Genomic DNA, 17,581 nt, shown 5'->3' with positions numbered 1-17,581 from the left:
AGGACAGGAGGAACAAGGTTGGCGTCATTTCGTGACAGTGACAAGTGGCTCTCCCCCAGATTTTTCGCGTGGTTGCTGAGACAGATGGTCAGGTACACGCATCAGCCTTGTAAATTGTATGAGCCACAAAGTCTTTTTTCTCTCGTGTGGATGTACCACGGAGGAAAAACCTGAAGAGGCGAAAGACGTGATTGGTAAGAGTGGGCAAGATCCAGCTGTCATAAAATGGACTTTGAGGCAATGTTTTAGTCATGCCGAGCCTTGCGGTGCCACGCGCGTCTTTCCGAGCAAACTATGGGGTAATCGATTTTGGCCTGGAGCGGAGAACGTGGTTTCCTGGGGGTAATAGAAACATAAGCACCCCTTCCCTCGTTTCCAGTCCTTCCTTCACGTTCATTCTATCTCGAGACTTGTGCTCCCAGCGAGTGTCTCTTGGGCTGCTGGTCGTTGCGCTTTCGTTCCAAGTCCTGCGAACACGTGTTGGGGGCTGTCTGAGATGGAGCCAACACATTCCGGACCAGTATTGGAAACATACCAAGATATCGCTGACATTTCCAAGGTCCAGGAGATCAGGGCACGGTGCGCGTCTCCTTTCCTGAACCGGCTGGCTCGATTGCATTGTTGGATGGGGCTAGCCCTGCTGGCTGGTCAATCCCCCGGATTTCCTTTCGTCTCCACAATCTGGGAAGACAGCGCAAAGGTAGTATTGATCAGGTGATACAGTGTCGACGGCTCCCGTCTCGCTGGATTCCGGGGTATCATTGGATAGAACTCAACAAAGGACCGGCTTGCTGTCGCGTCGTTTAGTCAACGCTGGATCTACCACCGGGAAACTTCCTCTTGAGTGGCGGTCTGAGCGCCGCGAGTACGATCATATCGTTTCGACTCGTAATTGAACCTCAATCATGTGTCCGAGACTAGGTAAACTTCGTATGTATAATGTCTGGATTCTCATGCCAGTCGTCGATACTGACCCACATCTGGTTCTTGTCAGCATGTTCGGATATGTCGCGATATGTGCGTGTAACTTACCTTTCTGAAAGTGCTCAGTCCTGCTAGGATGCTTCCTCCAATCCAGGTACTATACTTTCGTTCAGGTGGTGCGAATATTTTGATGCGCATATCCTTGACTGCCAGTCTTTGCATCTCATAGAGGAGTCGATCTGGAAACCCTTTGCACAATGTCGTGCCACCACTTAGAACAACATTCCCAAACAGATTCTTTCGAAGGTCCATGTCGGTCCTGTTGATGGCGTCCACCACCATTTGGTGCACGCCAGGATATTCGAGCCCAATCAGGTCTGGTTCAAATAAGATTTCTGGTGCTCGAAATCGCTCTGCTCCAAGCTTGATCTTCTGGCCATCGGGCAGCACATATTCAATGTCCCTTTTCTCGTTCTTCCACAGTCCTTGCGACCAGTCCTTCTCTTCTTTTCGAGGATCGAGCGCAACATATGCCGTCTTTTCTTTCATCAATCTGACAATTTCCTTTTCTGCACTGGTATGAAAAACATGACCGTTCTTGCGCAGCAGAAGCTGCATGTGTTCAGTGACATCTCTCCCGGCCACATCGATCCTGCGTATGCTGCTGGGGATTGCGAATCCCTCGTATACTGGCACTGCGTGACTGACACCGTCTCCACAGTCGAGCACGATACCGGTGGTTCGACCACTCGCATACAGACTCAGGACTGCCTGAATTGACATGTATATCGCAGGCACGTTGAACTGCTCGAACAGTATCTCTGCGGCGGTCTCCCGGTTTTGTCTTGGGTTCAGCGGAGGCTCGGTCAGAAGAACAGGATGCTCTTCACTTAAGACCTTCAGCTCTTGTTCGAAGACATATCTCCATATCTTTTCCATATCGTCCCAATCCGTAACAATTCCGTGTTCGAGAGGATACCGGATCTTGAGGAGGCCTCTCAACTCTTGTGCTTTAGCTCCAATAAACACGTCTCCTTCCAGCGCTCCGGCAAGCGCACGAACATGCTTGGGTCGTCCAACCCATGAGGGAAAATATGCAGCTGGTAGGTCGTTTCCCGCGTAGCCAGCACGGATTGTACCGCTGCCGTTGTCTAGGACGATCGGGGCATTGTGGAGGCTACCTTCACCGGCCATGGTCACCGCAACGTTTCGAAGGCGAACTGGATGTTGAAATGAGCATCAGGTCATCATGTAGACGCTCAGACATAAGATCAACATGCTGTATCAAAGTGCGCAGCCATAAGTGGGCGAGTTGTATTCGTGCATACACATTTCCAGGAGTTGCGGGAAGAGCGCACCTCACTGCGCGTTGAACCCCAAATTGGAACGCGCTCTTTGGGGCTACCCGCAGAATTCTGCCACCGCCTAGATATTAGTTTGTTCGACTGTCTCTTGTCAATATTTCTCAACAACTATAGACGCACACCTTCATCACCACAACTTCCCAAACATCGTACCAGGAAGCGTACCGGTCAAAGCCTCGAGCAGGTCGTTATCCTCACAATGCCGAAATATAAGTAGTCTCACGACCCTTTCGTTGCATATAGCTAACTAGCGCAGCACTCTTCTGCGACTACTGTGATGTCTACCTTACGCACGACTCGATGTCGGTCCGAAAGGCGCACAATACTGGCAGAAATCATCTCAGGAACGTGACGGATTATTACCAGCGTGGGTCAAGATCTCGCCTTATGGTTACAGCTCGCTGACCTGCTACAGAAATCGGACATGAAAAAGCACAATCGGTCATCGACTCCATTACTTCTTCATATGCCGCAGAAGGACAAGCAAATCCCATGCTGCAGGCAGCTGCTGGATTCGGCGCTCCACCGCCAGGCTTTCCAGGAATGCCGCCGCCACCCTTCGGTATGCCCGCCGGTGCAGCGCCAGGGCCCGGAGGGATGATTCCTCCTCCTGGTGGTCGTGGCATGCCCTTCCCTCCTTTTCCTCCAAACGGCGTTCCTCCTCCGAACCTACCAGCTGGTCTTCCATTCCCGCCTCCTGGCGGATTCCCTCCGAACTTTCAGATCCCACCTCCAGGAGCCGCCGGTGGCTTTCCTCCTCTGGGTCAACAACCTCCGCTAGGTCTACCAGGGGTTCCTAGTCCGGCGCCTGGCGCTACTCCTACCCCAGGTCAAGGACCGCCGCCTGGGTACAGTATGGGCGCTCCTCCCGGCATGGACGATAACAGGCGATGAGGATGAAACAAGAACATTTGGTTGAAGTGAGATTTCATAAGACGCAGAATGAACGCAAACCGAGGTCGCATTTCGATAAGGTGTTTCAACATTCGACAACCCGTCTACATGTGTCACCCTTCGAAGGTTAGCCGCAGTCAATTCACCATTTGATCTTCAGCTGTCGCCGGTCTTCACTACATGAGGCCCGATGTAAAGGCCTGAAGAGGCCTCAAATTATGCACTGATCTCAATCAACAGGGCCCGAAAATGGAAAGACCTGGAAAATCCAAGGGCTCGAAGCGGTATCGTAGGGTAGTGGCGTAAATCAGCGTCGCTGCGAGGAAAGGTGTCCGGACGCTCAAAACGAAGCTGAGGCAGTGTTGATTTAATCGGAAGGCGCTGTCAGGAAGTTCAGATGAAAGAGGTTGCTTCGGGTTGTCACCGCACCTCAAACGTCAGCCAGTGACACCATGGCTGCCCACGACATATTGTTCACCTTCATCGAATCTTTGGTCGCTCCCATTCTTATTGTCTTAGCACTCGCACCATTCATCCATTGCGTATTGACTTTGCATCGAAAGTGCGAGCAACGCGCCTTCCGGTCCAACTCCTTAACACCTCAAGCGTTTCATTTCAAGCGTACGCCATCGGAAGAAAATCCTGTCTGAAACATGTTCAACGACGCCACCTCCGGCGACAACGCCATTGCCATCCAGTCACCCACAGTCCCTGCATCCATGTCACCTAATGAAGCCTCTGAGCCAGATCCTACCAACGAGATGGCGCCATCTCATTCCAAGTCCAGGTCCAAGCGCCTCCTAGACCATATTTTCTCGAGCAACAAGAAGAAGACAACAGGCATGAAAGAGTCGACTCTTGACAGCTTTGACAAACGCAAGCGATCAAGAGAGAAAGTATTCAAGGAGTCTGAGACTTGGGCACGAAAATCGCAACGAGAAGGCGACGAAAAGGCTAGGCAGGAACAACGAAGAGCGAGCAATGAGCAAGCAGAGAAGTACCGAAACGACAAGAAGTCACAGCAGGCGGAGGAGAAGAGAACCCGAGATTATTACACTAGCGGTATGTTCTGGGGATTTGACCCTCGCGCTGGGAAGCTCCGATCAGAGCGTGATGATGCAGGCGCCGTGCGATCTGGGTCAGACATGGATAGGCCGTTCTTAACGCCCTCGGATATCCTTCTTACAAAGCCCAAACGTGGAGAGACATGGGGTGTGCAGCATGGACAGCCCAAAAAGCTCGATGCCTTTGGAGTTCCTGTCCACTTTCGTGGTGTCAACGGGCGCGATACTCGTATTCCTGGCGAGAGTGCTCAGACTGCTCCTGAAGAGACTCCCAGCAGCAGTGGTAGAGGCAATTGTTGATGTTTGAAATTACCTATGGAGCCGGATCCCTTGTCCGTATTATCCTGGTGCTCTACAAGGTCGAAACCCTCATGTAGTGAAGCCTGGGCTCGTCTTATTGTCACAATAGTCCACCTGCGAAGGTACTCTTAGCTCCCGGGTTAGTGTTTTCTCCGATTCCAATGTACCTAGATTTTGTCGTTGCGATGCTGCCTTGATAAATGGACTTTGACCAGGAGGGTGTAGACCGGAACAAACATCCTCCATTCCCGGAACGCAGATGATTTACAAGATATTGAACATCAACCTCGACCGACTTGCATTTGTTTGGATCCGGTCGCAACTTCTTTTCCTGCAAACACTATCTTTACTATCTCTAGACACGTCGGCGGCGACCAACATTCGTTTCTCGTGCACGAGGCAGAAGTCAGCCAGTTCGGCTGATTGCTATCATCGGCAACACGGAGGCGTTAACAATCGCCCACGATCTGAGGGAGCAAATGTCGACATTACATCTTCTAGCACTGCCGAGCGAGATCCGCAATCACATCTGGGAGTTGGCATTCGGAAATCAACATGTTGTACCGACACCCAAAGCGCTGAGGGTCTATCAGTTGGGTTGCCAAGCGTGCGAGTCCTCCCGTGGTCATCGTCGTTTGGACAAGACATGGCAAGACATCTTTCGTCCACTGTTGACCTGCAAACAAATCTTCCATGAAGCGATCAATATCCTACTGTCGTCCACTACCATACATCTCGGAGATGGCATAAATGGACTGGATGACCTAACCTGTCCAGGAGGCCCTGTGCCCTCTATTAACCACAAGATCCGGCGCCTTGTCTTATGGGTTCATATTCAGGACGACAATCGGTATCATTGGCGGGCAGGAATTGAGCACGTCGGCGTAGCACTTTCCAATTTTCAGGAGCTTGTCGTCCAGGCACACATGCGGCCACCAGACAGCTACGAGAGACTGACCGACGCTATTGCTCTAGCCACTCCGATCGTACGACTCAGTACCCGTAAACCTAATTTGAAGGTCACCTTGCATTTCGATTATGCATACCACGAAGTCATGTTTGACAGTCCCTACCTGGGAGAGATTACAACACACGATTCTCTCGAACAACATGAGCTGGTCCTGCGAGATCTAATTGAGGATGACGCATTCGTCGAGGCCGCGCTGTCCAAGGAAGATGATGAACAAGCTCTCACTGCGGCGTTACTTAGGGTTGCTCGAGCACATGAACAGCCGTGGTTCGAAAAGTTGAATAGAAGAAGACAAGAGAGGCTGAGATCAAGGGAACAGATGGAAGCAATGGAGGCCTCTGGCACTTTCTCTCCCGTATGAGTATAAGCTCATTTTGAAGAAACTGAAGCACTTGACCGGCAATCGTGTCTTCACTTGACCACTCCCTTTGTCGTTACACAGGGGCGACCTGGATGGGAACGCCCACAGGACCGGCGTGAGATCATGCCTCTGAAGACGCGCAAAGTCTCTCACGATGTGGTGAACTCCTCCTGGACTCCAGAACCTGCCCAAACATGTGCAAACAGTTCTATGAAAATACAACGAACCTGGAGCGGAATCATGTGAGGTGGTAAGCGCGAAAGGGGCACAAAGCTATGGCCTCACGTTGACTAAGGGTTATTTCCCGTCATCATTCGACACAGTCTCGACGGGTGCAAAGTCAAAACCATCCACCCTGGCGACGAAGCATCCCACGTATGTGGTAGGGGAGATATACGGGTCTGCAAGTGTCTGGTTCATCCAATCTCATAGATAAGGGAAGGAGTGCTTGTAAGACTGCGGATCGAATATCTGTTGGATATGTTGAGATTGGTTCCTGGGTCTTCATGGATGAGGTAACCTATGATTCCGGGCATGCTCAGAACAAGGATTTATAACTGGGCTAGCGGGCGCACTTGTCTTAAGAAACACCATAGTCTGTAACGTCACTATTGCAGCGAACTCCAGAATGAATGTAAATCCTTTAAAGTACTGGCGCCCACCACTTACCAAATGAAAAGGGGTCCGCTCCATGGACCTGACCATGTTAGGGCGGCAATAAGTAAGTCCGGCCGGAGCCAGCAGGCCACTAACGTGACAACTTTCCGTTCGGCGTTGCTTGCAGGTTGACAGGAAGGCGAGTAGTGTCGACGGCGTGTCTATTGCGAGTTTGCACTGAAATACACAGTCTGTCCACTTGTATTGATCCGACAACCCTCTCCACCCTCGCAGCGTCGATCACGATCTGTAAATACCTTTCGAATTGAACAGCACCTGCCATGGAACGATAGCCCCTCTACTCCGGAGACCGTCACGACATTCTGACGAGTGAAACAACGAAAGCCGGTCCTTCGACGCCAGCAAGATGGCGATGAACAGGATGAGGAACGCCTTCGCGCCCCCTAAGAAGGGCGAAACATTTGAGCTGAGGGCCGGACTTGTGTATGTCTTGTTTTGCAGCCTGCGCAGAACGAAGTATGCTGACTGAATTCGGTCCAGATCACAGTATGCCTATGAACGGTGAGCGATGCAGTGCACTAATGTCTTGCGCCTTGACTAACATATCATGCAGCAAAGAAGCGATTCAGAAAACGATCATGGCAATGACATTAGGCAAAGATGTGTCGGCCCTATTTCCAGACGTCCTCAAGAACATTGCGACCGCAGACCTTGACCAGAAGAAGCTGGTGTATCTATACCTCATGTGCGTCTATACCTCGATATGGGACGAAGTAACGATACTGACCAAGCTTGCCAGGAATTACGCAAAATCACATCCCGATCTCTGTATCCTCGCCGTCAACACGTTCGTACAAGATTCCGAAGACCCAAATCCGCTCATCCGTGCCTTGGCAATACGAACAATGGGTTGCATAAGAGTGGACAAGATGATTGACTATATGGAAGAACCTCTGAGGAAGACTCTGAGCGACGAATCACCGTACGTGCGGAAGACTGCTGCGATATGTGTTGCAAAGCTATTCGACCTCAACCCTGCCATGTGTCTCGAAAATGGCTTCCTCGAACGATTGCAGGAGATGATTGGGGATCCAAATCCGATGGTGGTCGCCAACTCCGTACAAGCACTGGCTGAGATCAAAGAATCCGCGCCCGAAACCAATGCCCTGCAGATTACGCCAAATACCCTGAAGAAGCTGTTGATGGCACTCAACGAATGCACTGAATGGGGAAGAGTGACGATCCTCAGTACACTTGCGGACTATAAGGCCCACGACCTAAAAGAAGCCGAACACATCTGTGAAAGAGTAGCTCCTCAATTTCAGCACGTTAACTCCAGCGTTGTCTTATCCGCGGTCAAGGCGGTCTTTCTGCATATGCAACATCTTCCTGTGGAAACTCAGAAGTCGTACCTGAAGAAAACGGCTCCTCCCCTCGTCACACTGGTTGCTTCGGCTCCTGAAGTGCAATACGTGGCACTGCGCAATATCGACCTTTTACTCCAAAAACAGCCAGACATTCTCAGCAAAGAAATCAGAGTCTTCTTCTGCAAATACAATGATCCTCCGTACCTCAAATTCCAGAAACTTGATATCATGGTGCGCATTGCAAACGAGGGGAATGTGGACCAGTTGCTAGCTGAATTGAAAGAATACGCCTTGGAAGTGGACATGGACTTTGTGCGCAGAGCAGTCAAAGCGATCGGCCAGGTCGCTATCAAGATCGAGAGTGCCAGTGAGAGATGCGTGAACACGCTCTTGGACCTGATCAACACCAAGGTCAACTATGTCGTGCAAGAAGTCATCGTTGTCATCAAAGATATCTTCAGAAAGTATCCTGGATATGAAGGCATCATCCCCACACTGTGCAAGTGCATAGACGAATTGGACGAACCCAACGCGAGAGGCTCATTGATATGGATCGTGGGCGAGTATGCTGAAAAGATCAGCAATGCTGGTGATATTCTGGGTGGTTTTGTGGATGGCTTTGCTGAAGAGTTCACACAGGTACGTCAGGGTCCCCCGCTCACTCAATGTGAAATTGACCAGAATTAGACCCAGCTCCAAATCTTAACAGCAGTCGTCAAGCTGTTCTTGAAACGGCCGCAGGCTGCCCAAGGTCTTGTGCAGAAGGTCCTCCATGCTGCAACTGCGGAGTCCGACAATCCAGACATTCGCGATCGAGCATACGTCTACTGGCGACTTCTCTCGAACACAACCGATCAAAACGCCCCGAAAAACATTGTTCTCTCTGAAAAGTCCCCAATCACAACAACCATCCAATCGTTACCGCCAGCATTGCTTGACAGACTGCTCGCAGAGCTCTCGACGCTCGCCTCGGTGTATCACAAACCGCCAGAACAGTTTGTCGGCCAAGGCCGCTTCGGAGCCGATGCTGTCCAACAGGCAGCCATCGATGAACAAGTGCAAAATTCAAGAGAAAATCCTCTGGCAGCGGCAGCCGCTGCAGCTGCCGTGGAGGGCACGCTTCCAGAGGCACAGAATAACGTGGAAAATCTGCTGGATATAGACTTTGATGGGTCTGCTCCTGCATCGGTATCCGAGAAGCCGACGAATGGTCTTTCCGGACTCGAAGGCCTTGCTGGGACGCCGCAGCGAGTTGATTCACCAGCCGTTGGCCAAGCGCCTGCCAACAATATGGATGATCTGCTCGGGGTTTTCGGCAACGGAGGATCCTCCACCATGCCTAATACTGCCGGTTTTGCCGCCATGTCAGACAGTGATATCATGAACGGCTTTGCGTCCATGGATCTGTCAAACTCTCAACCCCCGCCCCCAGGCGAGCAACTCCAAAAGGCGGGCGGAAAGAAGACGAATGAGGACTTGCTGTCACTATTCTAGTCGGTCCGAAAAGAAAGCTGCCAGTACGGCTGTGAATCGCCGTCATATGTATGGACATGCGCAGACGTTCGACGTAAGAAGCCATCGCACATTTATATTGCACCGAATGGCCAAAAGACATCCGTCTTCATCAAGAACATGAGCAGCATTCCGGACAAAGCCTCGCTCGCTGTCTGCGCCGCAGATGCAGGACATTCATATCAAGAGTCGACCCTCCGTCATGTCTGCAAGTCGCTCGCGCGGCTTGCCAAATTGTGGAATACTAGCCGTATCCACTCGTCGGCTCAGATGAAGATACAGCGTTCTGTTTGGATATTGTGATTAATCCATGTGCGCACCCAGCCCGCTGGTCCTGGGTATACATTCAATGTGCATATGGTAGAAGACGATGTAAACTACTGTTCATGTGTGTGTCTACCCCTGTTGATAGCGATATTGAACCACTGCTAAGGGGGCCTTTTCTCCAGCTTCCAGTTGCCTTTGTGAGGGTGGAATCTTTCCTGGATGTCAGCAGACGAGCTTCTGTACTGTCATCGGCAGGAGTGACTGAAAGGAACATTTACCACGGCTCAATGTCGCTTCCCGCGCAGGCAGTCGCCAGTGACTGCTTGATAGACCGCCATTACCTTCCCAGTCCACGGCTGACCTTTCCCTTCCGCAGATTTTCTGACAATATCCTCACGACTTGCTCATGCTCATATCGAATCATTCGTTTACCAAATCACATTTGCATACCCGACCCATCTGTTACACTGCCATATATGTTGACATTCTTACCCCTCAGTATCTGATCCATCTCGCAGCTAGATCACTTTGATCTGACTTTTCCCCTCCTTCCAAGCTGGTTGTCTTTGTACAACTAAATCTCCCACGCGCTGATTGCAGTCTTCCTCCTTGGTGGTATAGCTACCGAACCGTCGTCAACTTATTCAGTTGCTCTTTCTTCCCCACAGTTCCCCAAACTGCCCAGAGATACTCCAGACTGTTTTCCTGCCCTGGTTCGATACTCTCCAGAATGGCATCTGCCTCCGATACGACCAGGGAGGGTGAACAGCCTATCCGAGACATCCCTGGTGAAGCCGAGCACGTCGAAGATGTTGGGAACCGAGGCGGCATCCCACAGATCGAAAGTCCGCCGGAGTCGGAGCCGTCGTCCTCGGATACAATCCTTGATATCTGGCCAGACTCAAGCTCGGAAGTGGATCCCGCAATTATTAGGCGTGTGCGGCAGCTCGTGGACCAGATCGGTATTGGAGAAGAGCTCCTACGCCAAATTTTCCTGTAGGTGCAAGATCGTGATACCAGCAAGAGGCCGCACTGACCATTCATAGACTGCATGTGCAGGCGGGCGAGGACTTCGACCTTACCATTGAATGCTAGGGTCAGACATAGGAAGTCCACCGAGACATTGTATGTGACAGGTCGTGGTATTTGTTCATGGTCAGTAACTACGCGTTGCCGAGACTCGTATACGCAACTGACTGACATTACCTCCCAGAAAGATGATGACAATTACTCCCAAAGCAACTTGAAAATCTCCGATATTCAGCTCACCACCGAGCGCTTCAACCTCTATCTACTGTGGCTGTACACCTACGACTACCCACTCCTGAGTCGATGGAGAGACCAACTCTGGCCAGACGACTTGGAGGGAGCCCTTGAGGTATTAATCCTCGCAGCGCATGTGAAGTCAAGGAAGCAACACGACCATGATCTATTGCGCAAATCTCAACAAACGGTAGAGGAAATCTTACCAACCAAGGTCATGATCCTGACCGACGACGAGCTGTCACCATATCACAAAGAGGCACGCGCCAGCATTGAAAGATTTCTAGAGATCCTCTTCGAGCAACAGTCCAAAGTCGAATACTTCAACACACTTCGAACTCAATTCATGACGGATATATTCTTCAATTCGAGCGTACTCCTGCCCAAGCACAAGTGGTTGAACAAGTGGATTGGGAGGTCGCCTGCCTTCAAAGCAGAGTTCAAGCTCACGCGGAAGAAGTTGCTCGAGGAACAACAGATCCACAGACGTGCGCAGCCAATGGACGAAGATGTTGAGCAGAAGGATGAGAGATGTGAGGCATTTGAGGACACCCTTCCGGCGACACAAGCAATACAACCTCTTCATCCTAGCCTGTTGGCCCCCCAGCTTGGCCTATTGCCTCCCCAGCTCAGCCTAGTGCCTCCTCAGCCCAAGGGGCGGCCTGCTGAGCCTGACCTATTGCACCCTCAATGGCAGCCTCGCCCATTGTCTCCTTCCCCCCAGATGGACCTGCCGCAGCTACGGCGTCAACCAGCTCTACGTGAAAGGAACAAGGTGACAGTCAAGGAGGAGCGAGTGTCTTATACGGATGAGCTTGAAACAGATGAGCTCGCAACGGATGGCCTAGAGACAGACCCCCTCGTCGATTTCCCACTTACTAGCGGAGAGACAGAAGACGACCCTGTGGCCACCCTTGGTAACACCGTGTGGCGGGAGTATGTACGGAGATGTAATGATCCTGCGACTGTTCCAGAGACTGTCAACGATGCAAAAGATACTGACTTCAATGTTCGAGAGTCTGTCAGGAGCGCGAAAGATACTGGAATGGAGGAGGATATTGTCTGGAGACCCAATGATCCTACATATGTTCACAAGACTACGAGCTACGCAGAGGAAGCTCCCCCCCATGATGAGTCCACTTCAGGAGACGCGCTTACAGACGAAGAGTTGGCCAGAAAGTTGCAGGAAGAATGGGCCAAAGAAGATGCGGAGCGTGCAGACTCTGATGCTGGAGAGTCGACCAGAAGGGCCAAGGAGATTGACCCCGAGATGGAGCTTTGGTGGTTTCTACTAAGAGATACTGGTCTTGATGATCCATAGTTTTGCATTTTTGGTTTCGTTCGTTCGCTGCGAGCAGTTACAATTTGACCAAACAAATAAAATGATCAAGCAGGCTTCCCAAAGGTCGAAAATCCAGATGTTGGAGGTCCCGGTGAAACCGTGAAACGAAGCCAAAGTCTTACATAATCGCCAAGCCGGGGACAAATATTTCGCTGGCATCGTCGTTCACCGAACTATCATGATTGCGACATTCTGTTAAGATACAAGGACTGGATCTGCTGCCGAGCTTCTTGTCAAGTCCGTCGAGAACTAGTGCATCTGATAGTGGTATTGTTCTTAGTTGGGCTCTGCGCACATCTCGGAAAACATCATGCCTAAAGCCCTCAAGGGGGCACTTCTCCAATGCGACCCGCCTCAAATGGCCATGGTACGCAAGATCGACAGGGAGTCCAACAATGCCTACATTATTGAGGAGATCGACGACCACACTTGTCTCGTCAAGGAAAACAAGGTGGAAGAGATCAAGGCCAAAGTGAAGGAATTGATGGATACGGCAATGGGGATGGACGAGGACGACAACGATGACAAGGACAGTGACCTTGATTGAGCAGGTCTTGTTCTATCATGTTGGCATACGCCAATCGCCTGTCCACTTCGGCATCATGCTCGATGCTTCCTACTCTCCGATAATCGATGATACTGGAATAGCATTCTGCTTTGCCAACACCACCAAAACAAATTCGTGGACAAATGTGCCATTGTCCCTGCAAGAATGACATCTTGGAATGGGGACTGCCGATATGACATGGTGGAACACTCCGAGAGATGGAGAGGCACCGTTCATCTCTCGTAGGTGGACCGTGGAGAAAGGCATTGATTTGCATGTTGGTGGTGATCATCGCATCGGAACATGGGCGCTGAGGAGATGAAGTATTGATCTGCAGCGACGGCTATGCAAGTCAGCCATAGTGCCGGGGGGGTCAGTATGCGGAAGAAGATCACGAGGTTAAGATCTCTCGTGGAGTATGAGTATGGTTGCATTTCAGGAAAGGATGTGCCTAGCATTCTCAAGACGAAGGACAATGGGCAGCAGGATCTGCTGGATGATCACTTCAAGGTGGTTAGTTATATGAGAGTTTCAATAAGCGGTTGCCGGCGGGGTGCTCCATGGCAAACCCAAGTACAGGAACGAGGACTCCGTACCCCGTGCGGAGCTACTTACAATAATGCCCGTACATTCAAGTTCCCCGGGTGGCCCCTTTAGGGACGTGGGAACCGAGGAGCTTGATTGTTTAGGGACTAATGCAACTCGTATAGAAATGACATACCTGTCAGTGATCATACCACCAGTATATTGATGGCGATGCTTTGTTAACTTCTTTCATGTTACGGCAATTGTAAGCTATCATTTTCTAGATCGGACGATCAACGACGTGTACCATGTACATGCGTTGTTTTTCTTCCCAATCTCACCACTAAGGCACCATCAGCTTCATCGCAGCTACAATCTAGCCAATGACTATGATATGTCTCGTTCTGTCCAGGGATCCTTGCAGCTGCATCGAACCTTTCGACTCAGTTTACTGCCTGTTTCCCTGTTTGCCATGCAGTCATGCAGTCCGGCCGTTGCCATCAACATCATCCCTGCTCCTCGCTTGACTAGACGCCGTTATTCAGCATCGCTTTTCCAATCCCTAATCCGTAACCTCTCTCACCGTGTCACATCATGTTCGAATCTACACACTCCTGGTTTCGTAGGAGCAAAATCTTCCCATCCCCATTCCTGTGTATCATTGGGAACTTCCTTTGACTGTTTGAGCACTTCTTTCCCCTCTCGAGAAACGATCTCGAGATAGTCTTCCGATATCCAGTACCCGCCAGGCTGCCCCGCCATATGCTCATCCCGTTCAGCAATTGAGTTCATCAGTCTGCCTATTTCCGTCTGATCTCAACGCCTATACACCAACACATGTTCTTTGAAGTCTCCCTCACCGGAAGGACACCGCTACGATAAGCCACACATACTACATTGTTCACCTCCCAACTTTTTACCCAACCGATACGTACCCTTCGCTGCCAACGTCGCCCCCACGGCCACCTCACTACGTTTGCCAACAGTCCTGACAATTCACCCCTCCCACGCTTTGTTCATCACCACCTACCGCCCAATCTCTTCATCTTCCCGCAAATCCACCGACAAGTCCAGAACACACGCACTCCACACTCAACTGCTGTTCGACCACTCTATCTCCGCTCTCGCAGGAATAGTCTGCGACGACCCCCAAGGCCCACGTTCTCCTCTGCTGACTCCTCCTCAAGGCTCCAACACATCCACTTCGAGAACTTCCGACCTTATCGATATCCAACCTTTATTGCCTGCGGCCTTGGCCGAGTGTATCGAGTTCAAGCCACCCCATGTTTTGACCTTCCTCTTCGGGACAAGAGTACGTCCGGACAAAGAAATACATCATTTCGTTGTGAGGGAGGTATATCGCCAGCAATGTCGCGACTCCTCTTGTCCGCCTTCAGCATCACTCGACCAAAGCATGCGACCAGCTGTCACCCCATCCAAGAATGTTATTCCCCATCGACTCACTGCCCACAGGCCCGCCTGTCAAAACCAAGCAGGCATTGATCCTGCTCGACTTGCAGAATGATTTTGTCAGCCTCGATGGGAAGATGCCCGTGGCCAATGTTCTCCCGTTCCTGCCAAACTTGATCCCGCTCGTCGCAGACTTTCGTGAGAAGGGAGAAGTCATCTGGGTCGGAACAGAATACAAGCAGCCGCGGTCTGATATCTCTCCTGTCACGGGCTCCCATTCAATCCTACTCAAACACAACCTCAAAGAGCAGAACGGTGAATACGAAGAGAATCAGTGTCTTGGTGACCCTGATAACACACGCTCACCCTCCGAAGATCCCCTAGCTCCGTCGAAAGAGCCCGATGTCATGCATGATCGTGAAGCATTCCTTGCTCCGGTCTTGACCACGACTAGGTACAGATGCTGTATACCAGGTTCGGTTGGCATTGAATATCCAGACGCCATAAATGCCGCCATGGATTCACAACGGGATCTGGTCATGCTCAAATCACACTACTCAGCTTTTGTCGACACCTCTCTGCTCATGCACCTCAGGACAAGACTCATCACCGAACTCTACATCTGCGGCTCATTATCGAACATTGCGGTCTACGCTACTGTTCTTGACGCGGTCTGTCATGGCCTACAGGTCACTATCATCGAGGATTGTCTTGGGTATAATGATGCATCGTGTCATGTCGAGGCCGTGCGTCAAATGGCCGACGATATGGGTGCGAAGGGCATCGACTCTCAGGAACTTCGAGATGATCTTGCCGGTCTACTGGGTGATGTCATTCGTGAGGAGGATTTTACCACGAAGTTTGAAGTGAGCCTACCAACACCCACCAGCAGGTCGAAATCACATACCTCTAGAAACCGTGTTCATGACTGGGTATCCAAGCTAGATAACGGAGACTCTGGTGCCGCGGATCTTGCAAAAGGCCGGAACCCGTCGAAAAGCGGTGGAGCTACTGTCAATCGGGAGGATTCGAAGACGACTAGTGACTCATCGGCAAAGTCAACCGAAACCACTTTGGACGATCGCAGTACTTCTCGAAAGAGGTCAACTAGCGACCTTGAACCTCTGGGGGAAGATCGCATTTCCAAATTACCCCACAAGCCATCCTCGCGCCGTAGCTCGGATCATAACAACCCAGAGCAGTCAAAACGGAAGCAGAACAGCCCCACAGCCCGACAACGCCGGCCTCCTTTCGAAACCTCGACTCGTTCTGCCACTACTGGCACAATCAAAGCAATGACGCAGATGCCAGTAGTCGAGGATGCCTCCGCTTCGAATGACATAGTTTCTGAAGACGGGCAATCATCTGCAGGAGCTGACCTAGCCACAAACGTGCAAAGACAGCGAAAGGCACCCAAGAAGAACAAGAAAGTCGGTCTGAATGTTCTTGGGCCCAACGACGAGATTGGGCAGGGGAATTCTCATGTGTACCTGAAGCTGCTCGACGCAAGTGACGCCGAGAGGGCTTTTCACTCTTGCAAAAAATCCATCAAATGGCAGAAAATGTTCCACAAGTCTGGTGAAGTGCCACGCTTAGTGGCAGTTCAAGGCGACATCTCCAAGGCCGACTCCCAGGTACCTATCTACAGACATCCGGCTGATGAGTCTCCCGAGTTGCTTCCATTCGACTCTATCGTGGGCATGCTACGAGAAGCTGCCGAAAGAGCAGTGGGCCATCGACTGAACCACGCCCTGGTCCAAATGTATCGCAGCAGCGAGGACAACATCTCAGAACACTCCGACAAGACACTGGACATTGTTCGTGGCTCCAGTATTGTGAACCTGAGTCTAGGTGCTCAGAGAACAATGATTCTTAGGATGAAAAAATCAGCCACGTCAGCTGCAGCCAGTGAAGCTGACGCCAACGAGACAAGACCTTCACAACGCATACACCTTCCGCACAACTCACTCTTCATCCTAGGCCAGGAGACGAATCAGCACTGGCTGCATTCCATTCGAGCAGACAAGCGACCTGCTTTTGAAAAGGACCCTGCCGAACTAGCATTCGATGGAGAAAGGATTAGTTTGACTTTCCGGTACATCGGCACGTTCATCGATCCTGCTGAGAAGACTATTTGGGGTCAAGGCGCGACAAGCAAGCAGAGAACGGCAGCACAGAAACTCCTGGACGGACCTGAAGCCGAGAAGCAAGGTGAAGAGATGATTAGAGCGTTTGGTCAAGAGAATCACCGCAGCTCGGACTGGAATTGGGACGAATGGTACGGAAAAGGGTTTGATGTCGTCAACTTTGAGACCAAGACTGTAGAGGTCAGATCGGAAGAGTTGACATCGGCCGCGGTGGGATGAGCATAGGTTATCGGCTGGCTTCTTGCACCATCATTACTTCAGCATTCACAGTGGAAGTTGCGAGTAATGAATTGGAACTCCTGCCCATCACGTCCATTATATTGGATTTTCAGGACTTCGTGGACACAACCACGTCGGGTTCCGAGGTCGCCGATCTGCAGATCACCTGCTGGGGAAGACTCGTCAGAGAGGGAACGTCATGAGTGGAACTTGTGGCCCTCTGTTAGATGGCTTCGACATCTCCTATGAGACGAGTTGCGTATATATGACATGCAACTCGACTATTGGTGCTCAAGAATCGTACTTGGTAAGGACCAAAACAGGGAGGGGAAATCAGGATTTAGCTTGACTGATCTTGGGAGTGTTCCATGACTCAGCTGTCATTTGTATTAAAGAAAGGAAAAGCAGACAACTTGAAGACATTGGCAGCTTTGCCAACGAGAATTTGAACAATCTGAGACCATTGAAAAGTCCCCAGTCCCGTCCA

General features: G+C 51.0%; 7 protein-coding genes across 7 annotated transcripts; 6 read left to right on the top strand and 1 right to left on the bottom strand.

Annotated features, from left to right (window-relative positions):
* Positions 1-758: 758 nt before the first annotated feature.
* Positions 759-2,259, bottom strand: EDD37DRAFT_387991 (actin-like protein). The gene is made up of 2 exons (XM_062812201.1): positions 1,033-2,259; positions 759-980 (listed from the first exon to the last, which is right to left on the bottom strand). The coding sequence occupies exons 1-2, from the start codon at positions 2,116-2,118 to the stop codon at positions 918-920; spliced, it is 1,149 nt and encodes a 382-aa protein (XP_062671347.1). The 5' UTR covers positions 2,119-2,259; the 3' UTR covers positions 759-917.
* A 329-nt stretch (positions 2,260-2,588) lies between these two features.
* EDD37DRAFT_649782 (uncharacterized protein) lies at positions 2,589-3,182 on the top strand (the record flags this gene model as incomplete). The annotated part of the gene is made up of 2 exons (XM_062818171.1): positions 2,589-2,655; positions 2,704-3,182. 2 exons carry the CDS (start codon positions 2,589-2,591, stop codon positions 3,180-3,182), a joined length of 546 nt encoding a protein of 181 aa, XP_062671346.1.
* Positions 3,183-3,452: 270 nt separating this feature from the next.
* EDD37DRAFT_388925 (uncharacterized protein) lies at positions 3,453-4,829 on the top strand. Its single transcript, XM_062812203.1, has 2 exons — positions 3,453-4,685; positions 4,772-4,829. The coding sequence occupies exon 1, from the start codon at positions 3,836-3,838 to the stop codon at positions 4,544-4,546; it is 711 nt and encodes a 236-aa protein (XP_062671345.1). The 5' UTR covers positions 3,453-3,835; the 3' UTR covers positions 4,547-4,685; positions 4,772-4,829.
* Positions 4,786-6,100, top strand: EDD37DRAFT_388886 (uncharacterized protein). The gene has a single exon (XM_062812202.1). The coding sequence runs from the start codon at positions 5,026-5,028 to the stop codon at positions 5,875-5,877; it is 852 nt and encodes a 283-aa protein (XP_062671344.1). The 5' UTR covers positions 4,786-5,025; the 3' UTR covers positions 5,878-6,100.
* An 801-nt stretch (positions 6,101-6,901) lies between these two features.
* EDD37DRAFT_680714 (adaptin N terminal region-domain-containing protein) lies at positions 6,902-9,782 on the top strand (the record flags this gene model as incomplete). The annotated part of the gene is made up of 5 exons (XM_062819730.1): positions 6,902-6,978; positions 7,036-7,056; positions 7,109-7,240; positions 7,295-8,501; positions 8,550-9,782. The coding sequence occupies 5 exons, from the start codon at positions 6,902-6,904 to the stop codon at positions 9,354-9,356; spliced, it is 2,244 nt and encodes a 747-aa protein (XP_062671343.1). The 3' UTR covers positions 9,357-9,782.
* Positions 9,783-10,371: 589 nt separating this feature from the next.
* EDD37DRAFT_649778 (uncharacterized protein) lies at positions 10,372-12,225 on the top strand (the record flags this gene model as incomplete). The annotated part of the gene is made up of 3 exons (XM_062818170.1): positions 10,372-10,637; positions 10,701-10,800; positions 10,855-12,225. 3 exons carry the CDS (start codon positions 10,372-10,374, stop codon positions 12,223-12,225), a joined length of 1,737 nt encoding a protein of 578 aa, XP_062671342.1.
* Positions 12,226-14,401: 2,176 nt separating this feature from the next.
* On the top strand, positions 14,402-17,358 carry EDD37DRAFT_387832 (uncharacterized protein). The gene has a single exon (XM_062812199.1). The coding sequence runs from the start codon at positions 14,761-14,763 to the stop codon at positions 17,092-17,094; it is 2,334 nt and encodes a 777-aa protein (XP_062671341.1). The 5' UTR covers positions 14,402-14,760; the 3' UTR covers positions 17,095-17,358.
* The last annotated feature ends 223 nt before the right edge of the window (positions 17,359-17,581 follow it).

The sequence above is a fragment of the Exophiala viscosa genome, assembly GCF_022695815.1.
Source record: "Exophiala viscosa unplaced genomic scaffold EDD37scaffold_4, whole genome shotgun sequence".
Lineage (NCBI taxonomy): Eukaryota > Fungi > Ascomycota > Eurotiomycetes > Chaetothyriales > Herpotrichiellaceae > Exophiala > Exophiala viscosa.
Note: the sequence above shows the minus strand (reverse complement) of the source record. Positions and strands in the feature narration are given on the sequence as shown.